This window comes from Poecilia reticulata, chromosome 11 (genome assembly GCF_904066995.2).
Source record: "Poecilia reticulata chromosome 11, P_reticulata-male-v2, whole genome shotgun sequence".
Lineage (NCBI taxonomy): Eukaryota > Metazoa > Chordata > Actinopteri > Cyprinodontiformes > Poeciliidae > Poecilia > Poecilia reticulata.
The window spans coordinates 69,315-89,513 of NC_088840.1; the positions used below are offsets into that span (position 1 = coordinate 69,315).

The window sequence follows — 20,199 nt, forward strand, 5'->3', positions numbered from 1 at the left end:
GAGCCCGGCCGGGCTCCGTGGGTAAAAGCCCGGCCACCAGGCGCTCGCCATCGTGCCCCACCTCCAGGCCTGGCTCCAGAGTGGGGCCCCGGTGACCCGCGTCCGGGCGAGGGAAAACGCAGTCCAAAGTTTGTATTCATCATAGGGGTCTTCGGGCTGCACTTTGTCTGGTTCCTCACAGAAAGCCAGAGTCAAACAAAAATAATCCAGAACAAAAAGTCAACCAGGAGACAAAATAAGGATGCAGCAAAACCAGGGAAGAAACAGAAGGAGTGAGGAAAATATGAAAAAGGTGAGATCAAATAGTGGGAGAGTGAATACTGGGACAATAGACCTGGGCTGATTAACTAACAGGTTGCAGGTGTGAGGGGAGAGAGCAGAAGGCAAACTGAGAGACTGAGAGCAAGAGATAAGAGGGGGAGCATGTCACTAGTCACAGGGGACTAGGAAATGAATCTAGCAGTCCTGCAAACTAAACATAATTAAACTAGAGTAACTAAAATAATTAGACAAGAAATAAACCTATAAACTATAGATCATAGTTGTCCAATCTATTTGTAACATTGGTCAAAATGATCAACTAAAGTGTAATTGCAGATTTTTTTTCCTGCAACAATAAACTATGAGTGTAATATTTTCATTCACTAAAACTGCTTTAGTAAAAGTCCATAATGATCTGTTAATGGCAGCTGATGAGGGAAAATACTCTGTGTTGGTTTTATTAGATCTCAATGCAGCCTTTGATGCAATCCTGTTAAACAGGCTGAAGGTCCTGACTGGTATCTCTGATTTAGCTTTGAACTGGCTGACCTCATATTTATCTCATAGGACATTCTGCATTAAGACGGACAGGTTTTCCTCTGACTATGCCTCCTTAACTTGTGGGGTGCCACAAGGCTCGGTTTTGGGTCCACTTTTGTATTCCTTTTGTATTACTCCACTTGCTGGCATTGTTCAGTCCTTTTCAGATATACCCTATCACATTTACATGGATGACATTCAATTGTATTCAACTGGACAGGTTTGCTATCTAGACATCACATTTGATTCATTAGGCTTCCACTCACATTTAGGCTGTTTCTCATTCTTGTTTCTTTCGTTTAAGAAACATTTCTAATATTATACATTTCTCTAGGTTTCCAGAGTTGACCTAGAGAAAATCATTCATGCTTTCGTGTTCCACATACACAGTTAAAACCTAAAGGGAACCGGGCCTTTCAATCAGTGGCCCCAGGGCTGTGGAACAACTTGCTCTTGCAGCTCCGTTTTGGTGACTTGGTGGAAGTTTTTAAAAAGCAGCGAAAAACATTTTTATTTTCCCAGGCTTTTATCTCTTGATTATATTGTTTATGTTGGGTTTAGGTTTTGTAGTTTTAAGATTGATTTCTATTGTACAGCGCTTTGTGATTTTATGTCTGTGAAAAGTTCAGTAAAAATAAATTTTACTTAGGAACAGAATGTGCTTTGGATCATTGTAGATCCAAAACTTTAAAGAGGTTTGGCATCGTTTCCTTATTTAAAGAAAGGCAACTGCTTTACAAATTTATTTTGGTATTCACTGAAGAAAAAAAATATAATCTAGTCTTAGATTCTATATAGTCGGGAAACTATATCAGCAGTATTAATTACTGATAAATACTGGTTATCAGCAATATTATCGGATGTTGATGTTGGCACAAATTTTTATATACGTACATCTCTACATCTTTGTTTATATTAACTGATCATCTTTGCTAAATGTTCATATTTTAAAAAATGTAGGGAACATCATGTGAATGTTAACTCATTGTAAACTTTATTTCCACCACAAACAAGTCATACATGAAAAGTAGAGTTTGTCGATTCTGGTTCTTCCTCTGAAGTGAGATTCCAGATGCAGAACATAACTTGGATCTGACAGCAGTGTTTTCTAGTAAATAGATTTGCCTGTAGACACTTGGAATATTTCTGTCAGGAGTCTTCCTTCTCTTGATACCTAAAACATAAAGATAGAAACTGAGAAAAGTCATCACATAGCTATATGGAAATGTAAAGGTCTCTTGAAGTCACCTGCAGTTTATGCAGGTGAAGAACACAGTCTGTCCTTCATCTGCAGATCTCATCTGCCTAGTGTGGTAAATCATCCCGTCTTTATTGCAGCGAGCACATCGTCTGTCGATCTGTAGGAGAGCAGAACCCCTCATTATTAACCATTTCCAACTGTTAGCACCACATGTAGCTCTATGAACAGGCTGGTCTTACCACAGGTCCCTTCAGCTCAGAGCCATCATCACCCTTCAGAGCCACTAGTGACCTCTGCTCAGGGTTAAACACCACAGCTGAACAGACTTCTAGGCCAGAGAAATCTGGGTAATGAACACAAGGAAGCAAAATCAAATCTATGTCTCTCTCTCGAAAGATAGATAGAATGTAGCTGATCAGAATCAGGAGGACAGTACCTGTTACAGGGATGCTGAAGGTGCAGCGAGGGCATTGAACTGTGTTGGATATTCCGGGGAGCGGGAGAACATTCCCGCATTCAGGACAGAAGTTTGGGTCACCAGCAGAACAAGACATGTCTTTCTTTGGAAAGGTAATGCGAAGTAGCTGTTTCCAGGAATCTACAGAACACAACCAGAGCTCCAGGTTTACAGGGCAGGAGCATGTGTGTTCAGACACAAGAAGGCCAACGTTTCCAGAAAACAACTGTTTCTGTTTTAACAGCTGAGAATCAAGTTAAGTCCTGCTGCTGAACCACCGGAAGTCTCCTAATACTACTCCTGCTGTTGCTGCTGCTGTTACTACTACTACTGTATTTTATTGGCGGATGGCAAACCAACTTAAGGTGTATTTACCGCCACCCAGGGGCACGGTAAAGGGGTGAAAAGTGATGACTAGGGCCCCTGACCAGCAATTTAATTATTTGTATTTTGTTCATAGAAATAAAATTTTTAAAAATCGAGATCCTGTCAAATACAAAATTAATAATATTGTATTTTCAAAGATTGTTTTTAGCAGTAAAAATGTAATGCTACCACTCCCAGGTCAAAGAACACATATCTGTTCTTGCCCTGAACACCCTGACCCTCCTTCCCCCCCTCTGGATCTGCATGAAATGGTTCATTCCTGCTTGGAGCTCTTGACAGTGACGCTGTGTTCAGCTGCAGTCAGTAAAAGCTGCAGCTGAATACAGCCACCACCAACGACTGTGCCAGTTAAGCTAAGAAAAGTTATAAAATTGGGTTTTCAAAAACAAAATAGAGAGAGGGAGAAAAAGGCAATAGTGTTAATTTATAACCCAGTTTTTCTCCCAGAGAGATAGGTAGACTGTGAGAGATTATCAAACATTTAGCATAATTAGCTTAGCAACAGACTACTGTTTGCCTTCATTTCACTAGCATTTAATGAATTAATGAAAAAAAGTACCAACATATTCATATATTTAACTTGTTCCCTGTGCCTTTGACCTCTTAACAACAGATGAGTCAGTCAGCAGCAGCTCTAACCCATGTCCCTCCTGACCCATCCTCTCTTGAGTGAAATTAAAGCTGCAATATGTCACTTTTTTATAAAAATTTTTTCCACATTTTTGTTAAAACTGTCATGTTGTGACAGTATGGTAGGAGAGGTAATCTGTGAAAAATCTATTTCCTCTGCTTTCTCCCAGTGCTAGAAACAACCAGTCAGAGGCAGGAAAGTTTTAGTGCTGTCAATCACAATCCCATGTGGTGCTGCTCATCCTTCCTCCCCCTCAATTTGTGCCATGCTGCAGCTAGCATAGCACAGAGCTGTGTAGATTCAAACTGTGAATGCTCAGTTTAGTTAGCATAGCTACCAATGATGACAGATCAACAGTTTCTTGTAATGATAAGTTGTTTCTCCCCCATTAGCACATTTAGCAGTGAGTGAATGAGGCTAATTCACAGTGCTAAGAGTGGCCTACTGGTTCTGATTGGTTGTTTTGGTCAGAACGGTGCATTACTTTAACCAGTAATTGTAATTCAGGAAGGAGGTGGAGGAGATTGATTGTTTTCACAGATTATCTGTCTCATAACAAACTGCTATGACATGGTGACAGCTTTAACAAATATGGAGAAAACATATTTTTATTAAAGTTATGTACTGCAGCTTGAATAAAATGCAACTACATCAAATTTTTTAGAAGTCTGGATTGCTTCATGTGTAGTTGCATGTTGCTTTTGACTGTTGCTCATGGGGAGAGACATTTCAGTATCTATAACTAATAGAAAAAATTTAAGCAACCTACTTGCATACTGGATGTGGACTGTTGGATGTTAAATTCATGAGCAGTAAGTATTGTGCTAATTATTAGTATTGAACCACAGAAAGCCTGGCGGCGGCCCTGCCGCCACATTCCTGACTGCAATGTAAATGATATTCTGAGGGAATTTATGAAAACACACAACAAAGGTGAGTGTGAGCGTTTGCATACATATGTTTATTGTAGATGTTTAATACGATTAAACAACCTGGGTTTTATTTTTTTTTATCTAATTGATTTCGAATAGATTTTGACACATCTAACAGATTATAGAAAATATTTTCTTCTCTGTTTAACTGACTTTAAATGCTGACGTTCCTCTAAATATTTGTTACATTCTAATAAGACATGTTCCACTGTTTAACTCATCTACAATAACTGCAGGTCCTCGTTTCGTTTCCCTATCCGAAAAAACAAACACCGGAAGCCTAATCTAACGTTATGCTGCCATCCGTGGTACGTTTTCTTTCAGACTGCAAGTTTGCATCATTATCTCTTTATGAGGTGTATAACATGAGAAGGTGACAGGTGTTAGGGTGTTAGACTTACCTTTTACACTCAGCAGCCACGAACAATCAAGTTTCTTTTTCACATGCCGGATGTCTTCTTCTTTGGCGTTTAATACCGGCTGACATCCCTTGTCCCGCCTTACTGCCTTCTTCTGGTTTGCAATGTTATTGCAGTTACTCTAACATTTTTCTCATCTTTAACTTTTTTAAAATGTCACAAATAAGAAAATTTACAAATGAAAAAAGTATGGTATATTGTTAGAGTTTTAGAGCTTCTTTTGAAGAACGTATATTCAAAATGACAAAGTTATATGTGAAGTATAAGTTTAGATTTATGGAACTGAAATGGATTCATTCAATAACAAAGATAATTACATCTAGGAAATACATATATTTTTAATTAATCCAAGAGCACCGATCATAGTCACTTTTTAGAGAATCCTGAGACGTGAGGATATCTGACATTAAAGAAATTAGATAATCTTAGAAAGACTGATTATGAATTCATATTCAAAAATACTTTATTAATCCCAAAGGGATTGACTGCATTACATTGAATCTGAAGAAGCCTCTGTCTGAAGATGCTCTTTCTCAAGACAGTCTCATAAAGATGATGATCTTGTATGATCTTTCTTGATTTTATGAAAAATCCTTCATTGCATAATAATCTCCAGAGGTTCCACAGTCGTCCCCAGAACAGAACCAGCCTTCTTTATCAGGTTCTCATGCTGCTGCCCCAACAGATGACGGCAAAAGAGAATACACTCAACAACGGACTTATGACTCAGCCTCTTGTCCATCTCTGATACACTCAACAACTGCAGAGTCATTTAAGTATGTCTGTAGATGACAGAAGTTGGATTTGTTCTGGAAGTCTGAAGTGTACATAGTGAAAAGGAATGTGTCTTCTGGAGTTTCTCACAGAGCAGATCAGGCTGCATTGTGTGAGATACACTGGAGAAATCAAACCATATGATCCTCATGGTGCTGCCTGCTTTTTCCAGATGACAGTGGGATTGTTGAAGAAGGTGTATGATGGCATCATCAACTCCAACTCTATGGTGATAAGCAAACTGTAGGGTGTCCTTATATGTGCTTGTCTTCTTATTCAAGTGGGATAGAATTTGTTTGATTCTGTGACACATCATCGACAAAATGACGTGTGCTTTTGGGAAAAGGTGGGATAGAGACGGATTATCAGTGCTGACTTATCTTACATGCAGGACTTGTACAGGTCAAGATTCAAGAAAAGGGGCAACTGAAATCACTGCAGACCCCATACATCCTGGACACAAACAGTTCAGCTTCTGCCTTCATTTTAGAGCTCGAGATGACTATTTATAGAAACTAGCCTTGACCTTCAGAGTTTCTTGTCCCAAGCTGTTTCTCTGAGCACACACACAGAACAGGATGGTCTCCTGCAAACTTTAGATGTCTTTCTGCTTCAGCACACCTGGCTTCAACATTGCTCATTAGCAAAACTCTCCAGAGTAATACTAGTATACTAGTAATGCTAGTGAAGCAGTTTCATCATTTAATATAGAACAAGGGACTTATCAAAATGTTGCAGGACTCAGGCTGTCGAGGAATGCAGCTTGAGACCACTGCTCTAATGTAATCTTGTCTGAGACACCTAATCTTTGGTTTTCTTTACCTAAATACCATAATCATTAAAACTGCAAAGAATAACAGTTTAAAATGTGAAATTAATCTCTATAGTGACCTCTTCACTTTCTGAAACAATTCGCAATAAATATTGCATTTAAACGTAATTTTAAAAAATGTATAGACGTGCCTGTATTCTTGCAAAGGAAGTATTTGTTTTTAGCTGTGTTGACATTGTACTGTTTGCGCAAGGAACTGATCCTTCCAGTCTTTTGTTCAAATTATTTGCTAAGTCACTGGTTAGGACCGTGTGACTTGAAACAGGCAAATTTAGCACTTTTTTGTGAGCCTTCCTGAACATGTTTGTGAAACAGGATGTAGAAAAGAAAGCAACTCTAATCAATGAGGAAGCTGAGGAACTGCTGATCTCAGCTTACTTTGCATAACAGAGATGATCTTTTCCACTTTAAGAAACTCATGTGTATATTAAAATCTTTCTGGGAACGCATCTAAAGAAAACTTAGATTTTACTGAACTGCCCTTTGTTGTGTATGGCTGCTTACTATACAAACCCAAGACAGAAGCCAGATCTAACATGTCCAGTAAAGACACGCTGCTCTGAATTAAAACCTTATCCATACATTGAATAACTTCACTTGCAGCTTAACCCTTTTTTTAAATCATAATGACAAAAGAAACTCCCATTTGACCCTGATCAAATGTTTACATACGCTGGTGATTTTGGTCTACACACAATTTCACAAACAATTTAACAAGTTTGAATGGCTACGAAAGATCTGTTGTTTGCTGGTTGCCATGTCAACGGGTCTGCGTGTGACATTAAGTTGACACGTACTTAGAGAAAAACAGAAAACAACTGGTTTTAAGTTGTTTTCCATCTGTTTTTCTACGGTGTTTGTTCCCTGGTCAAATTGTATAATTTATTCATCTAATGTAGTCATATTCAAAGCAATCAACAAATAGGATGAAACATTTCATAAAGTATAGGAGTCACAGTTTGGTAAATTTTAAACCATGGCTCCTACAGCGGCAATAAAGTAAAATTAAATTATTGGCCATTTTAAAAGAAAAATTCCCTGACAGAATTGAAGAATTGAATAGTTTTATATCCAGACAGAATACATATTTTACATATCCATACATCAGCACTTTTATCGGTCTTAATTTAACCACATTTTATAGAAATTGGATAACACATTATATAGATTAATTAGATGACTGATGTTTTAACATCTTTATAACTGTTAGTATGTTTAACACCCGCTAAAGGGTCATTATCAAAAGATACCATTAATATGACAAGCTTATTGAATAAGACTGCATATGGCATTCACATTTAAGTTTTGACCTTTCTTGGCACTAAAAAAGGTTTTCCAGTCGCATAAACTGTGGCCAATAAAGAATGTGAACATTTGTTCAACCTATCACTTCCCACCCCCATGGTCTTCTTCTTCACAATGCATCCCCACCAACTTTCAACATGAAGTTGCGTGATTGAATTTAAATGCTTTTTTTTTGTAAAGTGCCTTGAGATATTTGTTGTGAATTGGTGCTATATGCATAAAATTGAACTGAACTGAACTGCAGTTCATGCAACACAAGAGTTTAGAGAAACTGGAAGAGCTTTCTTGAAGAAGAAGGGGCAGTTTTACCGTCAAGAATAAATAAACAACCTCACTCACAACAACCACAAGAGACTCCAAACTGTCATTGATGTTAAAGGGAGCAATACACGATATGAAGATCTGGGGCATGTAAACTTTTGACCAGGGTCATTTGGGTAGTTTCTGTGATCATTATGATTTAAAATGAGTAAATACAGTTTGATAATAAATGGCTCCATCCAACCAAACCACTGATAAAAAAGGGCAATCTGGACAACTTACTGCTTCAAAATTACAGGCTGATCTCCATCCTCCCATTCATCAGCAAAATTATTGAAAAAGCTGTTTAAATAGTTAAGTAACTCCCTAACAGTAAACAACCACTTTGACATCCTTCAGTCTGGTTCTCATACTCACCACATCACAGAGACAGAGTGTTCAATGACATCCATATAAATACACTGTTGTAGAACCACAGTGCTGGTTCTGTTGGACCTCAATGCAACTTTTGACACTGTCGACCATGACATTTTCTGAATCGACTGGAGAGTTGAGTCCGACTCTCCGGTCCAGTGCTCAACTGGTTAGAATCTTACATAAAGAACTGAGATTTCTTTGTTTTAATAGGAAACTTCTCATCAAAGTGGACAGAAGTCACCTGACAAAAGTCAACTTGTGGTGACTTTTGTTTGGGGTACCACAAGCTCAATCCTAGGACCTCTATTATTTAATATCTATATGTTCCCACTTGCTCAGGTTATAACAGGAAATAAGATCAGCTACCATAACTATGCAGATGATACACAGCTCTACATTTCGATGTCACCACGTGACTGAAACTAATCAAACACAGAACAGATGCTTAGAACACATAAATGTGTGGATGTGCCATAACCTTCTCCAGCTGAGCAGAAACGAAACTCGAGGTATACATTTTGGCAGGGTATGTAAACTTATGAGCACATTATCTTTCTACATATCTATTTAAAGATCAAATGCTTTTTGTATCAACAAACTCTATCCTGTTAGTTTTTATCTAACTGCATGAAAGTGAACTTCTGCTCATCTGCATTTATGTGGATTAAATCAGTCTGATCTTTTTTTTTTCACTGTGACAACATATGAATATGCCAAGAACAGAACATTAAGTTCAGTAATATTAATCAGATGAGACTTCTTCAGTAAGTACACAAATATCAAAATATTTGATTTAATTTATTCTGTAATAAAGTTATAAACAGTTCCGGCAGTGGTTTTTCACATCACCGTACAGAAATGGTATTCTAATAACACAAAGTTAATTACAGTACAGTGATAATCTCCCGTTTGCTGCAGGACAAACATAACATTTGTTGGATTTACATGGAACCTAAAACAACAAAAATGAGTTTAGATGTCATTGTTAAAATTCATCCCATTCCAGGGCCTCAGGATGTACATCATCAGGATGATCTGATCCAACTCGGTTCAGTCTCATTTGCAGTTTTAAAAACTTAATTCAGGACATCCACTAAAAAACTTATTTCCAGCACCTCATTTCATTTATTCATCCAGTGACACACTCCTGATGTAATATGGCATTTAATTTCAACAAATAATTCCTAATTATCCATCTCAATGGTCTGAAATACCAAGAACATCCTTTGATTTGCTGCTGGTCAAGTAAAATACATAAACAAACCTGACAAAAACAATCCTGGTCATTTTTATGGCATAAGTATCCATTCCAGTAGTTCTCAAAACTACTGCTTAGGTTACTGCATTAGTGTCCTTCATGTTTTTTAAGTTTCCCAGCTCCAACACAAAAGACGCTTGTCATCAGATCTTAAAGTCTCCTAATCCATCACCAATTAAAATCATGCATGTTGAAGCAGGAAAACATTTGATAAATGTTTGGGAGTTTGTGCTAAGAATCAGGGCTGATTCTCAGGGGCTGACAAGGCCCCTGGTCCTTGATCTTCCAGATCTGTTCCTTCTTCGACATACCTGATCTGATTGAAGGGGTTATTAGCAGTCTCCTGTAGAAACTGGTAACAGGCTGAGACAATCTCCATTTGAAAAATAGGTCTGCAGATTTGGAACTACTCACTAGCTCAATAAGTGAATGTGTAGGCCTAAAATAGGATCAGATACTTTATATTACAGTGTTGTTTTCATATTGGAATCTGAGCAAATTAACACAATTTTGGTCAGACATGTTAATCAAAGACTATGCCTTTGTGTTTTCAACAGTCACATTTTAAAATACTGCTTGCCTCCTGTGCAGAATTCCAGAAGAGTGCAATGTAGACCTGTTGAGTATTTTTAGTCCCAATTTACTGCTGCTAGATATGATTAGTGTTACTGCTTCTTTAGCACATTATTTTATATCTGGGTATAAGTTGTGTAAACTAGTGGACTTCAAAAGGAAAAATAGCTTTGCTCAACATTGATTTTTTTTAATAATCTAAAACCTTGCTGACTTATTCCATTTGATTTTAGATAAAACTTTTTTTTACAATTATAGTTAGTGTCAAGGACTCCCAAAGTCACCGAGTCTGAATTGGATAATTTTGTCAAAAGAAAAAATAAAGAAAATAGAAGTTATTTCAGATATTCTTTATCAAATGCTGACCTTTGAGTTTACTTCTCGTGTCTCTTTCCACATCCAGGGATTGATGTGCGGACTTCTACCTTCTACCTGCAACTACTGCAAATAATATTGGGAAGTCCTGCTGATGTTCTCATTTAGAACTGAACACAAGACGAGGGTCCAAAAAGCAAGGCACATTGCCAGTAAGTGTTTTTAAACCGTTTTAGTTTTTTTCCCCCTAAAGGTTTTCCCTTATTGAAAAGGATCACCACTACCTTATTCCATTGATGAGCAGTCCCATTTGTGTTGCGTTGCCTTCAATGTGTCAAATATTCTTTGGTCTCAGAGAGCATTAGTCTTTAACAAAATTTATTGTACACTTTGGGTGGCTCTCAGCTCCAGCTGATGTCATACTGCGTCCAGCCCTCTGGTGGGGCTAAGAAGACCCTTCGGCCACGATGTAAGAAGCTGACCACGCCTCTGTAACCTGTGCGAGGAACTCCAGATTTTAAGTCATCCATCACCCCCAAATTTCTAGCAAAGACTTTAAAACTATCTCTGCTGGAGTACTGCACCCTGTACGGCCCAGGTCCTTTTAAATTACCCCCATGCTGAAGATCTTCAATCTTCACCAATGTGGCGCTATAAACCTCTTGAACAAAGATTACATCATACTTCTCCTTTAGCAAAAAAGACAAATCCTGTTTGGTGAAAGGCACAAACTCAGTGTTTAGCCTAATATAGCGCAGGTATTGGTCAAAGAATTGACCTAAACTGACACCTTTCCTGCCAAAGGTAATAGTCCGGGAGATTTCCGGTCTTATGCAGGAGCGGTTTTTGCGCTGTTCAGGTTGACGCATCCAGTCATCCCAGAAGGCTGAAGGCCATTTTGGTTCTAGTTCATTCCATAACTCCTTCAGCAACATCCAGCCCAGACCAGGAAAGAAGTCTGTTCTGTAAAGGAGCTCAGCTTTGGAAGGATCAACCAAAGCGTCTCTGCCATTATCATTCCAAGCAGAAACACACCATAGGGTGGGGTCAGAGCGTAAAATGGGATACAGGGCCTGGAAATACTCAAAAAAGTCTGGTGCCACCTGAATAGGAGAAGAGATACACATTAGCTTTTTCAGTTTAGGAATGCTGTACAAACTGATAAATATAACCAGCAAAGGCGTCTGTTTAACCTCAATAATTCTAAAGTGGCACTAGTTCTTCTTTTACAGTCAGTTAAATTTCAATGATCATAATTACTATGGAATAAACTTTATATTTGTATTAGTTAGGTACACTTCAACTATGTGTGTCATTGTCAATAATTCCCAAATAATCAATAAAGCCATTGCTTGGGCTTTAATTAGGTCAGTAACATTAACGTTGAACAGAAGTAGCTTGGAGTATTTTTCCCCAACAGTGCCTGTGCAGCATGTGTAAATTGCAGAGTTTAATCACTCAAACATAATGTCTACTGTACACCTGTAGGTAATGAGAAAAAATATGTCAAAAAGCTCACCTCTAAGTCATCCTCGACTATGACCACTGTAGACTGGGAAAAGGTGTTGAAAACTTGGTTGAGTGCCCATCGATAATGTCTGGCAATTTTGTAGTAGCCCTGGAACTTCCTGTGCTCTGGCCTGACCTTGATGTCAGCAAGGTCTGGCTGTTTTATATGCGTCACTTGCTCTCCATATGAACCAATCACACGAGCTGTGTCTGCATGGCCGCAGTCTTGACTAACAATGATTGGATATAGTTCTGCAGAGGGACGGTACGATATGAGTCGGTCAAGGCTCCGCTTCACTGTGACTCTGTCACAAGCAATAACCAGAATGGGAATAATGAATTCTGGGCTGGGATTGGGAGTTGTCACTTCAATGTTTCTGATTTTCTCACTAGGCTCTTCTAAAGGTAAGCTTGGTGCTACCTTATGAACCGGCCTCTGTGTATTTGTTTGGTCCCCAGCATCCACACTGTTTCTGAGAGGTCTTAGAGTTTTCTGAGGCTGCTGTTGGTCTCCTGCTTCTTTGATATTAGAACCAGTTTCCCTTTTCCCAAGATCCTTCTCCCGAGCCCACACTTCTCTGTGAATTTCAATCTGTTTCAGTAGCTTTTTCTGGGTATCAAGATGAACTTCAACTTCTTCTGCCAGCCGAATCATCTCTTCTGCAAGGTTGACTTGGCCCATTTTACCCCTTCCAGCACCCCACTCCTCCTTTCCCCCTGGTTCGACTCCTCCACCATCTCCAAGGCGGCCAATGGGAGGTCGACCCCAAAGATAAAGCAGAAGCAACGCATTCCAGGCAACAAACAGGAAAGCACCACATAATATGAAAGAACTTTTTTTGCGAACCATGGCCTACAAACCAGACAAAATGGATGATGTTGGTAGGGAATCTCTTGATAACAGGATGGGAGTTCAACAACCCAAGGTTACAATACTACACAAACAGGGATAATATTTCTGCTCACATGGTTTTCATTTCATTCTTTTTTATTATTTGTCAGGAGTGTATCAGGAGGACAGAAGGCCAAGTTAAAACAAACTTGCATGATGTTTCTCTGGAGTTCCTGCAATCCATGAAATCCTGAAGAGCTCAATGAATGAGAGGTAAAATGACTCGGCTTTCAGAAAAAGGGAAGGTGGGCTGACTTAGGTTGAAGAAATGTCAAAAAGTAGAGGTTATCTGCTCCCCATCATCCTGAAAAACAGAACAGGAAGATTACAGTTCACATCACGTTTAAATGGTTGACAATAACAGATCACAAAAAACAGTAACTGGATCTCAATTGTATCCTTTTGTTTTTATGATCCAATCAGTAACTATGATGTTTTTAATGTTCTCAGAGAATCCACACATACATGGGAAGAACATGCAAACTCTAAGCACAAAGAGTCCTGGGTGGTGGAAACGCTGGACCAAATGTTCAGTCTAATGATTGAACCTCTAATTATTGGTTCACCAGATTCCCTCACAGTGGGAGCCAAACTCATGTCTTGCAAATAATATCAGCTAGTCATTCAACTGTACAAAACTGAATACTTCTTATGGATATCTTTTTCTTTTAATGATTAGGCATTAGTGGCCTTCATTTGTCAGTAATTTCAGAAGAAAAAGGACAAGGATAGAGTAAATGAAGCAATTTTCCTGTGGTTGAGAATCGAATATTATTCCCTTGTGCACCATTTCCTCCTGCAGCAAAAACGTTCCAGAACATGATGCTGCCACTACCGCCACTCAAAAAAAAGACAATCTCATATTTAAATAATAAAATAAGAAAGAAAATACAAGAGGTTGCTTTTATTCCTCCCCATCAGAGACACAATAAAAAAATACCAGAACTGATAATCTGTTATACCTCTTCAGGATTTTATTGTCCGAATTAATGATGATTAATAGTCTGCCTTCGCCAATGCAGTCAGTTCCTCCTGATTAATAGATTCATCACAGAATCCCCATTTCATTTCTGCTTTCTCGTTAGCCCACTGGAGTCACTTTCTTTTTTCAAAGTGGTTTAGCTGATCAATCACAGACATTGTTGCTCCTGTTTCCACCCTTACGGCTTTCATATCTTGTTGCACACTTTTTGACATGATAGCACACTTGGTTTACTTGGAGGTCACCCTCAACATTCTTCCCATTTTGTTTGTACTTCTCCAAGTTTTACAACCAGCTAACTAATACCACAAAGAATTTTCCTTTTTGAAAGTAGTTTTACAATTCTGTTATTTCAACAAAGCTATGTGCTATTAACAGCTATTAACCCCCCAAAACTAGAAAGTTGAGCTGTTAAGTAACAGTTTATAAGAACAGATTCTGTGCAACACTGAACACTGACCAATAGATTATTAAATCAAGTCCCACCCTTAAAGTATCACTGAAAATATTTGGCTAAAATAACTTTAAGACATGGCACAATAGGCTTTCTAACTTTACATAACATCCCAGACGTTCAAACCAAAGAGTTTTTTATGTGATAACGCTGACGAACAATGGCACAATTTTTCTTAAAACTGATTTTTCCTTTTGTAGCACACCTCCAGCAGGAAGAATCAAAACAAAGCATGTAGAACAGTTCTGACTTAAATGTGTGTTTACCTAAAATAATGCAAGATAGATTTAAGTGAGTGGAGGTTCAGGTTAGACTGACTACCACAGAAAGCTTCTCAGCATTAGAAACACCTAAACCTATTACTGCTGACAAATATAGGACAGCAATAATCTTGTACAGACAGACGTTCAACAAGAATAATCACTGTAATCAGAATGACATCTCTCTGTGTCTTCCTTCTGTGATAGGACCAATTAAATTATCTGTGCTCTAGTAAACCATCACCCAACAGTATCATTGTCACTTCTTTACAACCACAACTTATTTTCTGTAGATAATTTAACAATTCAGAGTTTGATCTGTTAAACATGACGATTCCCCCTGAATACAAGAGAGAATACAACATCAATTACATGATTAACCAGTCGGGGTTTTTTTTTACATTTTCGTTGTAACAGAAATATACGTATCCGGACATGCAAAGAGAAACTTATACTTAAACAGTCTGGTGAAAGTTGCTCTTTTCTACTTTTTCACGGATGTAATGTAACAAAAAGCGTCTATAAAAACTGACGGACCAGAGTAGATTTCTCTTACATGTCTCCAGTGGACTGCATGTTGCTTAGACCCATCCATATCTAATTTATTATCACAAATTGCCAAATTGAATCGTTGGGTGAAAATCAGTCTAAAACCACTTGTAGCAAAGAATAACTTTGTTTAGCAACGAGCATCTGAGCAATTTGAAGGCAAAACCACGTCAAAACCTCTTAAGGTGAGCAGGAACTAATGCGTCTAATAAAAGCGCTAAGCGAACGAAGACGTCAAGTTTACGGCTACGAAATAATAGCTAGCATACCTGAAGTCTATAGGCGGCTCTCTCCTGATGCTAATGAAGCTCCGCACAAAACAGAAGACAACCGTGAACGGGGTAGGATCATTACTCCTCACTCAAACTGCACCAGCTGACACTGTTGTTCTCCAGTCCGCTCCTCCCTCCTTCAGACAACAACGTGGACCTGACCGGTTGAATCTCACAGCTGAGTTCCAGCTAGTCGCTCACTAACAGTGATTAATACTGACGGCCGACGTTGCTCACTTTGCCTGCTCCATTTATGTACCTTTACTCTGAGCAGCGCATCCGCTTGCTATGTTAGCCTCAAGTATAGCTCCTTTGAGGCACTAATTTGAAAGAGAACTAGGATTATCACATGGTTCAGTCAAACAAACATTGACTGCAGCACTCTTTTCAGCAGGTAGTCAGGATCGTCAAACATAACTTGCTGTGAGCTTGATAAGTAGCACTGAACAGAGGCAGACTTTTCTTCCATTCCAAACCTGTTCAAGCTGAAGACATGAATGCAGCAAACTCATCCCACTTACATCTGGCTTGTTGTGAGAGGGGATTCTGGAGCTCGACCTAAGACTCATCCAGCTGAAGCACCAAGAAGCTAGCTGGTTAGCTAGCTAACAATGGGTCGAGCCGCCCCTTCCCAACGTCTGTCTTCCAATCACACCACATATCTGTACGTTATTACGGAAGCTTTCAGGTCACTCGCACCTTCACAGCCCAACACCATTATTGCCCGGGGTTCCTGGTTCCTCTTCCCAGAACTGTTGCTGCTAAAGTATCTGCTCAGGGACTGACGCTCCACTGCTACTGTGTTTTAAATCCAAAAAGGACGCAATGCAACAATTTAGATATATTAAAGAAAATGTTTCCCGTTGTCTTTTGCACCGGGTCCTTTGCTTTGCTTTTATATCCTAATGCTCTTTCACAGGCGCCTGGCGCTGATGTATGGTGACAGCATCTTTCAGTTCTTACTAGCCGAAACTACACTTCCGGATTGATGACTGGTTAATACCGAATTCACCCGAGTAGTTCCGAAATGATGAATCCTTAAAAAAACAAGAAAAAACAAAAACAAAAAAGCCAAAATTAACAAAACAAAGCAAACAAAAAACCCTCACAAAATTAAACACTAACATAACACATCCTAGAACTCGAACATTTTCATTGGAAAAACTTTATCAACAGTGGAATTGATTGTGAACAAAAATCAGCGATTCTTGAGAATAGGCACAAAACAGGTTCTATGGATAAAGCACAAAATTTGAATAAAATATACACAAAATATAGTTTTTTCAAATAGCTGACTAAACTAACCTGAGTCATGTGAGCACAACAATGTATGTTTTCCAGGTGTTTGCTGAATATTTTTTTATTTAAAACATTGCAGTCAGTGGATGACTACAATGCTCCCTTGTCCAGGAGCAGAACTCAATATATCATAATAATTTAAAAATAATTAAAGAAATACAAAATTTATATATTATGACAATTAAGTATAAGTAGTCATATAAATAATTATAAAAGTATTAATAAATTGAATTAAAAATCATTTTTATATATTTTCCAACTCCATTGAAATTTGTCCTTTATTTTTGTCAACACCATCAGACATGAAAAGAATATAAAAAAAAATCAGGCATGATTGGGGGACACCAGGACTTCTGAGGACCCCATGATCACTTCCTTTCTCTTCCTTTGCTAAGAGGGCCAGTTAGCTCTGGTTAGCTTATGTTATTCTTTAGTTTTTAAAGATTTTTTTAGTGTGCAAGATTTAATTTAAACCACTCTGTCCTAATACAGAGAATAGTATCACACAGACCTACAACAATAAAATGCAAGTGTATCTATTTGTAGCCAATTAAATAGTATGACACCTATTTAATTTGCATCACACTATTTCATTACACACATTTTGACAGTACAGGCTCTTACTATTTTTTTCTCCAGGATGCCAGACAGATGCAAATTTTACACACAAACATTTTAAACACTGGGTGATATCACATGGTAGGAATATATGTCATTAAAAGCCTCACTGGATCCATAGTGAAACAGGCTCTGCTCCAGTCCAGAGAAGCACCACGTCTCCTCAGCTGGTGATAAATCTCTTCTCCTTTCCTGGGACATAGGAGAAGAGGTCAGGGAGACAGAAGCAAACACTGAGCACATCATTCAATCAAATTGGGTAACACTTTATTTGAAGGGGTGGCAACAAAGGTGACACAACACCTGCCATGGACATGAAGGAGTCTTCATAAATGTTTATGACTGTTGTCATTAACTGTCATTCAGTAAATAATGACACTTTAATGCAAAGTTGAAATTGTTTAAAATGTCTTTGACACTAACCAAGAAATCATACGACCTATATATATTATGACATGTAATTATCAAACTTTAAAAAGTTAGTAGCTTTATGTGTTAATGTTAAATTACTGTGTCATTTGTTGTCAGTCTTGACTTTCTTCAGCTAATTAATCCTACAGTATTCCATCAATGTCTACAAAGTGCTTATGAACTTTGCATTTGAAACATGACATTATTTAAGGCTGTCTCGCCATCTCCACCAGACAGAGGCAGCAGTGCACCAACTTGCATGCAGTCTGCCAAAAATATGCAGAAGTCTTTATGGCCCTCCATCTGACCCTGAAATCTGACAGGGCCAGACAGAAAGGCCAGGAACTGCCTGATCTGGATTTGGATTCGTTGACTGACCCTGGCCTGTCTGACTGTGAAAAGCCGATCCCTCAATAAACACCAGTTCTGAACTCACTGCTCAGTCCCTGCGTCCATCAATGCCTGACCCGTGTCAGACGTAGGAGTTAGATCATCATACACTTTGTTATGACAGCTGTATGACATCCTGACTTAACAGTTAACCAGTCAGACCATCATCATGGAACAGGAAGGTAATTTTTGAACAGGGCCTGTTTTGCGGCTTATGTTTGGGCCAGCAATGCAAACAAAATAAAATATCTGGGTTTATCTGAGTTCGTCTGAAGCAGAACCTCAAAGTTCTCCTTTGTGTCACTGCAAACATCAGCAAAGAGTTGACCACAGTTGCTGCACGGTCACTCTACACTCACATTAGCGAGGAACAAATTATGTAATGGAAAAGCTCACTACCTCGGCTGCGCCTAGAAATTCTGTCCATAAAAGTAATGAACAGAATCTGTGACAAAGGGCAGCCTTGTCCAACTCTCACCGGAAACGAGCCCGACTTACTGCCGGCAATGCGGACCAGACTCTGACACAGGTCATACAGGGACCTGACAGCCCGTATCAAAGGGCCCGGTACCCCATACTCCCGGAATACCCCCCTCGGCTACATTAAGCTTCTGTAGCCGAGGATCAGACCGCCAGGGTCCCCTCCCTCGGCTGCCGCCCATGGCACAATGCACCCGACCCCTTTGGCCCCTCGGACAGGTGGTGAGCCCATCGGAAGAGGGACCCACGTCTCCTCTTCGGGCTGAGCCCGGCCGGGCTCCGTGGGTAAAAGCCCGGCCACCAGGAGCTCACCATCGTGCCCCACCTCCAGGCCTGGCTCCGGAGAGGGTCCCCAGTGACCCGCGTCCGGGCGAGGGAAAACAAAGTCCAAAGTTTGTGTTCATCATAAGGGGTCTTTGGGCTGCACTTTGTCTGGTTCCTCATCTAGGACCTGTCTGCCTTGGGTGACCCTACCAGGGGCATAAAGCCCCAGACAGCATAGCTCCTAGGATCATTGGGACACTCAAACCCCTCCACCACGATAAGGTGGCAGCCCAAAGAGAGGTATTATTATTATTATTATTATTATTATTATTATTATTATTGCTTCTTTATTATTTAAGTAAAAAACAACGACACATAATTGTTAACATATCACAAAATATGGCACGGGGAGCATAAATTAAAACATAGGAAGAAGAAAATAACAGTCAAAATATTCTTGCACAAAGAAAATAGCAGTACAAATTGTGGCATATGTGCCAGAGAGTCTCATGTTAAACTAAATGAAAATAAATTGTCCAAAATTCCAAGTTGGGTGTAAACCCATATAATTCTTAACACTTGAAAATAAAATTGAAGAATGTAATTCCAAACATAACTCATGGCTCCAAATAAACCTTTGTATTTTAAGACCAATTTATCCATCAAAAATGGAAAATTTGTCAAGATTAATATATTCAACTTGTAGCATTGTTGTCTCAAATAGATTAATTAAAACTATCAATCAAATGAACATGAACTTTATTTGGAGAAACAGAGCACACTACCTAAGAAAAGGTCACATGGTCAAAGAAAGTAGACATGGTGGTCTGAAAGTAATTGACTTCGAATGCCTTATCAGAACTCTTAGGATTCAAAAATTCTCAATTATTTTGGTATTGTGTCCCCAATTATATATTTAACAAATAAATATAGAGTTTTGTTAAATGACTTCATAAGCTGCTACTTGTAGCTGATTCAGTATACATAAATTGCCCATTCAACTATCAGAATTCCATAAACAAGTGTCATTATACTAGAAAATGCTCCATGTATATTAATACTCGCCACATTCCACTGTCATATGGGATAGCAGATTCATACTACTTCGCAATAAGTCATTATTTTACAAAGAATGGATGGAAAAGAACATTTGGTCTTTTCCATCCATTAAGCATACACTTAATGGATGATTGGATGGTTGTATGTTAAAGTATGAACAATTCTGCAAAATATAAATTATTTTCCCCAAAAAGTTG

At 38.8% G+C, this 20,199-nt stretch overlaps 2 protein-coding genes across 7 annotated transcripts; both read right to left on the reverse strand.

Annotated features, from left to right (window-relative positions):
• Positions 1-1,772: 1,772 nt before the first annotated feature.
• On the reverse strand, positions 1,773-4,959 carry polr1h (RNA polymerase I subunit H). The gene is made up of 5 exons (XM_008421536.2): positions 4,811-4,959; positions 2,439-2,600; positions 2,242-2,345; positions 2,050-2,159; positions 1,773-1,975 (listed from the first exon to the last, which is right to left on the reverse strand). Exons 2-5 carry the CDS (start codon positions 2,554-2,556, stop codon positions 1,951-1,953), a joined length of 357 nt encoding a protein of 118 aa, XP_008419758.1. The 5' UTR covers positions 2,557-2,600; positions 4,811-4,959; the 3' UTR covers positions 1,773-1,950.
• A 4,237-nt stretch (positions 4,960-9,196) lies between these two features.
• Positions 9,197-18,597, reverse strand: mgat1b (alpha-1,3-mannosyl-glycoprotein 2-beta-N-acetylglucosaminyltransferase b). 6 transcript variants are annotated; one of them, XM_008421539.3, is made up of 4 exons: positions 15,900-15,979; positions 15,479-15,801; positions 12,083-13,268; positions 9,197-11,666 (listed from the first exon to the last, which is right to left on the reverse strand). In XM_008421539.3, exons 3-4 carry the CDS (start codon positions 12,920-12,922, stop codon positions 10,965-10,967), a joined length of 1,542 nt encoding a protein of 513 aa, XP_008419761.1. In that variant the 5' UTR covers positions 12,923-13,268; positions 15,479-15,801; positions 15,900-15,979; the 3' UTR covers positions 9,197-10,964. The 6 variants fall into 6 exon arrangements, with proteins under 6 accessions (XP_008419761.1, XP_008419763.1, XP_008419762.1 ...); XM_008421541.3 differs by lacking the exons at positions 15,479-15,801; positions 15,900-15,979 and adding an exon at positions 17,509-18,597; XM_008421540.3 differs by lacking the exons at positions 15,479-15,801; positions 15,900-15,979 and adding an exon at positions 16,181-16,913.
• Between the last annotated feature and the right edge of the window lie 1,602 nt (positions 18,598-20,199).